The sequence below is a fragment of the Myotis davidii genome, unplaced genomic scaffold, assembly GCF_000327345.1.
Source record: "Myotis davidii unplaced genomic scaffold, ASM32734v1 scaffold243, whole genome shotgun sequence".
NCBI classification, from domain to species: Eukaryota; Metazoa; Chordata; class Mammalia; order Chiroptera; family Vespertilionidae; genus Myotis; species Myotis davidii.
The window spans coordinates 1,243,687-1,252,421 of NW_006295183.1; the positions used below are offsets into that span (position 1 = coordinate 1,243,687).

The 8,735-nt window shown below is 55.6% G+C and overlaps 3 protein-coding genes across 4 annotated transcripts in view; 2 read left to right on the forward strand and 1 right to left on the reverse strand.

The window, feature by feature from the left end:
• Positions 1 to 3,410, forward strand: part of FHOD1 (formin homology 2 domain containing 1) — a gene marked incomplete at its 5' end in the record, with an annotated part of 15,356 nt that extends 11,946 nt beyond the window's left edge. Inside the window, 10 exons of the mRNA XM_006769838.2 lie at positions 6 to 232; positions 555 to 710; positions 1,149 to 1,331; positions 1,416 to 1,535; positions 1,612 to 1,773; positions 2,166 to 2,356; positions 2,448 to 2,640; positions 2,722 to 2,884; positions 2,963 to 3,160; positions 3,238 to 3,410. Of these exons, the coding sequence (XP_006769901.1) occupies positions 6 to 232; positions 555 to 710; positions 1,149 to 1,331; positions 1,416 to 1,535; positions 1,612 to 1,773; positions 2,166 to 2,356; positions 2,448 to 2,640; positions 2,722 to 2,884; positions 2,963 to 3,160; positions 3,238 to 3,320 (1,676 nt within the window). The remainder of the gene's footprint in view (positions 1 to 5; positions 233 to 554; positions 711 to 1,148; positions 1,332 to 1,415; positions 1,536 to 1,611; positions 1,774 to 2,165; positions 2,357 to 2,447; positions 2,641 to 2,721; positions 2,885 to 2,962; positions 3,161 to 3,237) is intronic.
• A 269-nt stretch (positions 3,411 to 3,679) lies between these two features.
• Positions 3,680 to 5,831, reverse strand: TMEM208 (transmembrane protein 208). Of its 2 annotated transcripts, none has more exons than XM_015567860.1 (6): positions 5,704 to 5,831; positions 5,003 to 5,098; positions 4,525 to 4,584; positions 4,308 to 4,444; positions 4,062 to 4,164; positions 3,680 to 3,962 (listed from the first exon to the last, which is right to left on the reverse strand). In XM_015567860.1, exons 1-6 carry the CDS (start codon positions 5,707 to 5,709, stop codon positions 3,825 to 3,827), a joined length of 540 nt encoding a protein of 179 aa, XP_015423346.1. In that variant the 5' UTR covers positions 5,710 to 5,831; the 3' UTR covers positions 3,680 to 3,824. The 2 variants fall into 2 exon arrangements, with proteins under 2 accessions (XP_015423346.1, XP_006769860.1); XM_006769797.2 differs by having other exon boundaries at positions 4,062 to 4,146; positions 5,704 to 5,830.
• Positions 5,832 to 5,893: 62 nt separating this feature from the next.
• LRRC29 (leucine rich repeat containing 29) overlaps positions 5,894 to 8,735 on the forward strand; it is a 12,118-nt gene continuing 9,276 nt past the window's right edge. Inside the window, exon 1 of the mRNA XM_015567859.1 lies at positions 5,894 to 5,953. Coding sequence (XP_015423345.1) covers positions 5,930 to 5,953 — 24 coding nt within the window. The 5' untranslated portion in view covers positions 5,894 to 5,929. The remainder of the gene's footprint in view (positions 5,954 to 8,735) is intronic.

Consider the following 8,735-nt stretch of genomic DNA (forward strand, 5'->3'; position numbering starts at 1 on the left):
GCCAGCTGCCCCTCTTCCCCCATCAGCGCCTGACGGCCTAGCCCTCCCCACCAAGAGGAAGACAGTCAAACTCTTCTGGCGGGAGCTGAAGCTGGCTGGGGGGCATGGAAGCTCTGGGAGCCGCTATGGGCCCTGCTCCACCCTGTGGGCCTCCCTGGAGCCTGTCTCTGTGGACACAGCCCGGCTGGAACACCTGTTTGAGTCCCGTGCCAAGGACGTATTACCTTCCAAGGTAAATGCACCCTCATCTGCAGGGTAACCCCACTGGCGAGGGGAGGGAATCAGAGCTCAAGGATCCTAACTACTGGGGCTGCCGCTCATTTCCCACATGGGGAAAGCGAGGCAAAGAGAGGAGCAGGGACTTGTCTGAGGTCTCAACAGGGATCAGCAGAGCCCTAACTGGCATCTACGCTCATCCCAAGGCTCTAAACATCCCAGGTTCATGGCTGTGTGGAGACCCCGCCATTTGGGGGGGCCCTTGAAGTGTCCTCTTAGGATGTTGCCCCAGCTAGTCCCTTTCCCAAACTTACACTCTCCTTCCCTCAACCTCAAAGAAAGCTGGTGAGGGCCGCCGGACAATGACCACAGTGCTGGACCCCAAGCGCAGCAACGCTATCAACATTGGTCTAACCACACTGCCACCGGTGCATGTCATCAAGGCTGCCCTGGTCAACTTCGATGAGTTTGCTGTCAGCAAGGACGGCATTGAGGTAGGGATAGCCAGCTGGGGGTGTGGAAGGGAATGGGAGGTCCAGCCCTCTCCTTTGGTCAGTGGGCATTTCCTGACCCTCTAGTAGTGGGTAGGGGCTTGGCATAGCAGTCCCCAGACCCTGGGGCTCCCCCAGATAGCCTAGGGAAGCAGTTCTCAACATGTGGATCGAGACCCCTTTGGCGGTCAAACGACCCTTTCACAGGGGTCGCCTGAGACCATCCTGCATATCAGATATTTACATTACAATTCATAACAATAGCAACATTACAGTTATGAATCAGCAACGAAAATAATTTTATCGTTGGGTCACAACATGAGGAACTGTATTTAAAGGGCCAGAAGGTTGAGAACCACTGGCCTAGGGGGAGTCAAAACCAACACCTGAGGCCTCAGGCCAGCACTTACTGGCCTGTATGGGGTGGTGTTGTGTCCTCAGAAACTGCTGACCATGATGCCCACGGAAGAGGAGCGGCAGAAGATCGAGGAGGCCCACCTGGCCAACCCTGACATACCTTTGGCCCCAGCTGAGACTTTCCTGATGACTCTTGCCTCCATCGGGGGCCTGGCTGCCCGCCTACAACTCTGGGCCTTCAAGCTGGACTATGACAGCATGGAACGGGTACCTGGGTCATGGGTGGGACAGGCAGTGGGGGTAGATGAGTATGATGACCGTGTAGTCTGAGTCCCTGGCCTCCCACACCAGGAAATCGCAGAGCCACTGTTTGACCTGAAAGTGGGCATGGAACAGCTGGTGCATAATGCCACCTTCCGCTGCATTCTGGCCACCCTTCTGGCTGTGGGCAACTTCCTCAATGGCTCCCAGGTGAGTGACAGCGCATGAGGGCTGGGAGCCAGGCTCTGGAGCCAGCCCGGCCCAGGCTCAGACAAAGTCCTTTCAGAGCAGTGGCTTTGAGCTGAGCTACCTGGAGAAAGTGTCAGAGGTGAAGGACACCGTGCGCAGGCAATCACTGCTGCACCATCTCTGCTCCTTGGTGCTCCAGATGCGGCCTGATTCCTCCGACCTCTACTCAGAAATCCCCGGCTTGATCCGCTGTGCCAAGGTTAGCACCAGCCAGGGGCTTGAATAAAATTGGCCAGGGCATGAGGGAGTGCTGCTTCCTGGGGCTGGCTTCTCCCTTCCCATTTCAACAGCTGTGCCAGGGCTGGCTCAGCTACAGATGTTTGTGCCAGAAATGCTTCCCTCTATTGGCCTGGCTATCCCTACTCAGTCTTTGGGTCTCAGTTTAGCTGCCGCTTCCCCAAGAAACCTTCTCTGTTCTCCAATGGACCAAATGGACTTGTCTGTTTCCTGTGGTAGACCGTGAACTTTTGGAGGGCAATGGTTGCATCTCCTCTGTGTTCCTCTGGCCTGGCTCACCAGCCTGGCACAGAGGCAGCCTCAGGCAGTACCTTCTTGTGGGGGGACAGCCTGTGTACCCCCCTGCTTTTCCAGGTGGACTTTGAACAGCTGGCTGAGAACCTGGGGCAGCTGGAGCATCGGAGCCATGCAGCTGAGGAGAGTCTGCGGAGCTTGGCCAAGCATGAGCTGGCCCCGGCCCTGCGTACCCGCCTCACCCAGTTCCTGGCCCACTGTTCCCGACGCGTTACCATGCTGCGAGTAGTGCACCGCCGTGTCTGCAACAGGTGGGATTGTGGGCCCGAGAGGCGGGACCGCCACCACTGTCCCTCACCCCCAAGTAGGACTCACCATCCCTTCCTATCCTGACCTGCCTAGGTTCCACGCCTTCCTGCTGTACCTGGGGTACACCGCACAGGCAGCCCGTGAAGTGCGCATCATGCAGTTCTGCCACACGCTGCGGGAGTTTTCGCTGGAGTACCGGACTTGCCGAGATCGGGTGCTCCAGCAGCAGCAGAAGCGGGCCACATACCGTGAGCGCAACAAGACCCGGGGACGCATGATCACTGAGGTGCGTGCCCCTTCCAGGTTTTGACTGCTGTTCCCATGGTTTCCTTCCCTGGCTCCCAGCTCATCATTCTCCCCTCTCCAGACAGAGAAGTTCTCAGGAGTGGCTGGGGAAGCCCCCAGCAACCCATCTGTCCCAGTGGCTGTGGGTAGTGGGCCAGGCCAGGGTGATGCAGACAGTCACGCCAGCATGAAGAGTCTGCTGACCAGTAAGCCTGAAGAGGCCACACACAGCCGCCGCAGCAGAGGTGGGACCTGTGGCCGCTAGGGGAACGGATTTTGCTTTGGGGCCACCTTGGCCTGACCTCCTATCTGGTCTCTGTCAGGCCTGGTCCAGAGCAGTTCCCCAGTGCCCACAGCAGTGAGGGCCTCCAATGCACCCCCAGAAGAATCCCCAGGCTCCAGTTCACCCAGTGACACTTCAGATGAGATCATGGACCTGCTGGTGCAGTCAGTGACCAAGAGCAGTCCTCGTGCCTTAGCTGCTCGGGAACGCAAGCGTTCCCGTGGCAACCGCAAATCTTGTGAGTACTCCCCACATACCCGCTGCCCGCTTTATCCCCAGCAATCAATCCCCTCCAACCCTGCTCTGTCCCTGCAGTGAGACGGACACTGAAGAGCGGACTTGGAGAAGACCTGGTGCAGGCACTGGGACTGAGCAAGGGACCTGGCCTGGAGGTGTGAAGCCGCAGCCTCCAGAATATCTACCTGGGCCACAGCCTGCATGCAAAAGACTATATAGATTGAGGAGGGGCCAGAGCAGAATTCTGGGCATCTTCTCAACGCTGGGGTCACTCTGTACCCAGTGGCCAGTGCCTTGAGCAGTATTATCTGTGTTTGTGTGTTGTGTGTGTGTGTGTGTGTGTGTGTGTGTATGCATGAGCTCCCTGAACACGTGGAGCATAATAAAGTTTTCTTAGCCAATCCAAGAGCCTTTTTCTTTCAAGGTATAGACCCCTGCTTTCAAGGTCTATAGCAGTAGGGAAATACCAAAGAATTGGTTCTTCCTGCCTCACGCCTCATCATCATCACACAGCCATTAGCCACATTCTAAACCATTTTATTCAACAATCCTATGCCTTAGACTGCTTTTGGCCCCTGGACTAGGCCCTCGTTACTCCTAGCATGGGCCATACAGCCTGATAGAGCCACCTAAGGCCCAGCAACCAGTGGTCACAACGTTAGTGGCTATAATCGTTTCATCTGCCGCCGTTCCTGCCGGCGCTGCCTTTTCTCATTGTGCTCCGGCGCTGGGGCACCACTGTCTGCCGTGAACCAGGGGCCCAGCACATTCACCCACAGGAGGTAAAGGGCCCGTCCTGGAGCCTAGGAGAGAAAAGGTAACTTGAAGCCAGGTTCAGGAAATGAAGGAAGAGATGGGTTAGATGCCCCAGCCCCTTCTTGGGAGTCCAACAACCCACGCACCAGGAGCCAGAAGGACCAGATGTAGAGGGAAAAGCAGCTGAGCACCTGCACAATGGCTGTCAGTAGGATCACATCCTTCAGGTGCCTGTGGATGGAAGGGAGACTGCAGGGGCCAAAAATAGTAGATGGGCCCCAATTCACCTCCCACCCCTTCAAGCTGCAGGCAGCTGTGGGTCTTAGGCTATCTGGGCCCCAGCACCACAGCCCTGGGGCCGCTCACCTGAGCTGGCGGCGGGGGACACTCACTCTGCCATGCCCTGCTCCATGTTGAGGTCCATTCCACCATCCATCAGGGCCCCATCCTCAGAGAAGGCCGCCCGTGCCATTGAGCTCATTGAGTGATAGCTGGCCCCATATACTGCCAGACTAAAGCCCAGGGCCATCTGCGAACAAGAGTGGGAGTATCAAAGGCCAGCCACTAACCCTATGTGCGTACCCACTTCCCAGGATGGGGAACACTTACCCAGGCCCAAAATGAGGCAGATGAGTAGAAGAAGACCAAGGTCACAAGACAGTAAATGGCCTGCAAGCAGACACAGGATCAGGCTGGGATCAAAGCTACCCCTAAACCATGGACCTCCCTTGACTCTGACCAAGAGTTTGGCCAGGCTGTGGAAGAAGACAGGTTGTTTCTTATAGGATGGGGGAAACAGAGGTCTGAGTACCCAGACTACCCTCTGACTCATCAGCCTAGGAAAGAAGCCTCTGTACTTGGAGTGGTCAAGGCTCTCGAGTCCATCTCATTTTGTTGTTTTGTTTTGACTACTCAACATGTCCTTTGTACAGGACCGATTGATTGATTGATTTCTGGAATTTTCTTCTAAAGCCTTGACTCACAAACCACCACCACCACCACCACACCACTGCCGCAGCCCCCACCACCCAGAACTGAGGACTCTGGGACCTTGGACGGGCCACAGAAATAAGAGCCAGGCACTCACATTGGCTCCCAGTATGATCCTCAGGTAGAACTTCAGGGTCTCTCTGTTCTCTTCGAATATCTGCTTCTTCCCTCTTGTCCCCACTTTGCCCTTGGGCTGCAGAAGAATGGTGAGAGGCTTGTCAGAGCCCTCCTCAGCAGGGTCCTCTTCCCCTCCCCACCAGTCTGGTAGCTACAGAGTCCCAGCTGCACCTCAGCCAATCCTCGGGATGCCTACCCCTCCTCCAGGCAATCCTGCTTAAGGCAGAAACCATCCTTCCAACAACCTCAGCAATGCTCGCCTCCTGCACACCCTCGGACAATACAACACTAGGCTGACACCGCCTGGCTTCCCAGGTAAGCTACGGCTTTGGGCCGATGACCCCGCCACGGGGAATTCCTGGGTAGCGCTGAATAGCGCCCCTCTCCGGCCTCCGCTGGAGTGGGCAAGATCTCGGCTGACGCCCACACCCTTCTGGCCCCTCAGATCTTTAGCCAATTCCGGTTACTCTGTGATACTGACGCCCACCCCCCACTCCGGCACCCGTTCTGGTACGGTCCAGCGCCGCTCCCTTCCACCCCCGTGCATCTAGTACGGCCCGGCCAGCGAATGGCGCCCCCTCTGGCCGACCCGCTTCTCTTGATGTCCTCCCTCTGTTTTCAGTCTCCCAGGCCCTGGGAGCGCTTTGCCGATGCGGACCCCGCCCTACCCGCTCTCCTTACCGCCATGGTGCGACGCAAATACCCAGCCGGGGGAACAAGGAATAGCGAATGAAACCGCAATCACCGAGTCCCACATCGGCAGCACAGGCACTTCCGGTGCAGACCCAAATCGTCACAACTGGGACGGAAGTGAGTGGGACACTTCCTTTCCTAGCCCCGCCCCCCGGCGCCCGTGAGACTACACTTCCCAGATGCCTTGCGCGGGGGCGGAGGCGGCGGGGATGCGATGGCGGAGTCGCTGCCCCTGGAGGTGAGAGGAGGCCGCCCTCAGGTCCAGCTCGGGCCAGGCCCCGCCCTCAGGGTCCTGGGCTGTGGGGAGGGGCTGTCAGACCGCTCGCCGAGTCCCGCTGGCCGGGCGGAAATGACCCGTCCGGTAGCTGAGAGGACTTGCAAGCTATGGGTAACGGCCCCACCGTTAGGCTACTCCGTCCCCTTAGTTGGGGGACATCCTCTTCTTCCCCATCGGCCCCCGGAGATGGCTGTTCTGTCACCTCAGAGAGAACGGGGCCTCTGCCTGCCCACCTTCTCTTGTGATGGCCGCTCCTCCCCCTCAGTTCTGGAAGGTATCTGCTCCATCCCATCGTCCCCGAAGGGTAACCGATCTCATTCCATTGGTCCATTGGGATGATCGGCTCATTCCCTCCACCCCGAGAGATGGCAGTCCCCAGCCTCTGGCGGCGGGAGACTGCCTTCCCCATCAACTCCGGGCAGGGTCGCCGAGTTCTGTCCCCGAAGACCCGCCTGCTCCCCCTTCCCTCTGCCTCCAGCGATGGCCGCCGCCCCTACCTCCTGGGCCCCAAGGGATGTTTGCCCGCCCTCCTTAGCCTGAAGCAAGACCCCTCTGCCGCCATTATCGAGAGCAGGTCACAGGTTTTGTCCCCAGGAGACTCTGGGATGACTCCTCCGTCCTTTTTGCCCTGAGAGTTGGCCGCCCTTTCAATGCCTCCGGGAGACTAGACACCTTTTCCCCATCAGCCCTGGAATGGCTCTCCTTCCCCTTAGCAAAAATAGGACTGCTCCCACCCCACTGAGCCCCCTGCCGTGGCATCTTGTCTCCCCTTGGCCCCAGAGGTTATCCATTTCACCCACATAGGTCCCAGGAATGACCAGTCATGCCTCCTGGGATGGGGTTCCTTGGGATGGCCATCCACCCTTATCACTGCCTGCTCTGGTCTCTAGGAAAGCCTCTTCCCTTCCCAGCTCAAAGAATCCCCTCCGTGAGGACAGGGGTTTTGCCCTCTACTATTCATTGACCCTTGGGTTGGCTGCTGAGCCCCAGAAGGTGGAATGGCCACTATCTTATCTCAGCTCAGAGATAAGGTATCTGCCTTCCCTGAGGGTTGGAGGCTTGTTCATTCCCAGTCCCCATCAGTGTTTTCTTTCCCGCATCTAGCCTCCTCCCCAGTCATTCTCTCAATAATTGATCTGCTTTATCGCCCCACCCTGAGCAAACATTTGGTGAAAATAGAGGTAGAGGACTGTCCATCCTTAATTCAATCCAGTGAGTGTTGGCTGAGCACCTTCTGTGTGCTAGGAATGAGAGGAGATCAGAATGGGCTGATGAGGTCAAGCTCAAGGAAGGGCATTTCTAGGAAAGAGGCTCATGTGGACAAAGGAAATAGACGAGGTGGAGCTGTGTTTGTAGGATGGTGGGGAGACTGGGGTGGGGAAGCTCTGGGATCAGGGGTCTAGTTGGGCATGGAGTCCTGGCAGTGCTGACCCAAGAGTGGAGATTGTATTGTGAGGGTCCTGGGATACCCTAGAAGTTTTCATCAGGGGTGTGCTGAGACTGAAAGCTATTTTTTGGGAAATTAACCTTGCTGTAGTGTGCAGAATGATTAGCAAGAATGAGCCTGGAGGCAGGAGAGTCAGTTGGAAGATTGTAAAAGGAATCCAGGTTTAGAATGATGATAGTCTAGGCTACTAAGTAAAGTTTCAAAGGTAAAAATATTAGTAACAGCAATCCAGCAACCATTTATGGAACACCTACTAGGTATCAAGCACATCATATCCAATATAACTATATCTTAATCCCCATAAGACTATGACATATGCTATATATATATATATATTTTTTAATTGATTTCAGAGAGGAAATTTCAGAGAGGAAGGGAAAGTGATAGAGAGACAGAAACATCAATGATGAGAGAGAATCACTGATTGGCTGCCTCCTGCACACCCCCTACTGGGGACCGAGCCCAAAACTTGGGCTTGTGCCCTTGACCGGAATCGAATCTGGGACCCTTCAGCCAGCAGGCCAACCCTCTATCCACTGAGCCAAACCGGCTAGGGCAGACTGACATATGTTTTCTAATATCCCCATTCTAGGAAGTGGTGGAATTGGGGTTTAAATGAGTAAGTTGGCCTGGCCTAAAGCCTGTGCTTGACACCTGTGTCTGCAAGCAAGGGACAGAAGAGCATGACAAGGACAGAGTATTATCAGGATCTTCAGAGGAGTTGCGTGGTTGGCATTTCCAGCTCAGGTGCTGGAAAGTTGGGAGATGGGACTGCTTTGGACTGAGGGCAGAATATGAATTCTGGTTGAGATGAAGGTGATGGTAAAAATATTTGGGTGAAGGCTTCTGTGGACAGTTGGCAACACTGGACATGAATAAGGTAACATGAGGATATTGAATTGTGGGTTATTCCTATAGAGGTAACTATAGGAATAACTATGCAAGTGTTTACTAGAAAGTAAACAGATGGAAAGACCCAGGTCTGAGCCCTGGGAACCACTGAAGATCCAGAGACAGGGCAATTGGAGTGGTGAGGAGAGCCCTAGAAAACAGAGTATCATAGGAGTCAAGGAAGGAAGATTCCAGAAGATTAGAAGAGTTAACATCAGCTTATTCCTGGCTTCACAGCCGACTCCCTTTACAGTCCCTATAATAGGGCTTCCAGCCTCCCCCATCCCTCCCACCAGCCTCATAGAGCATAAGCGTAGCGAGGGCCTGAGCTCCTGAGCTGGGTCTTGCTGGAATCATTTCTTAGCAGCTGAGAAGGGAAGTTGGCAGTGGAGAAGACGGGGAAAG

What these genes read in the sequence shown, in the direction of transcription:
- TMEM208 (XM_015567860.1), bottom strand. An exon ending in GGATCATACTGGGAGCCAAT is followed by an intron (nt 4,585 to 5,002) that starts GTGAGTGCCTGG and finishes GTCTGCTTGCAG; the next exon opens with GCCATTTACTGTCTTGTGAC. An exon ending in TCTGGTCCTTCTGGCTCCTG is followed by an intron (nt 3,963 to 4,061) that starts GTGCGTGGGTTG and finishes TTTCTCTCCTAG; the next exon opens with GCTCCAGGACGGGCCCTTTA.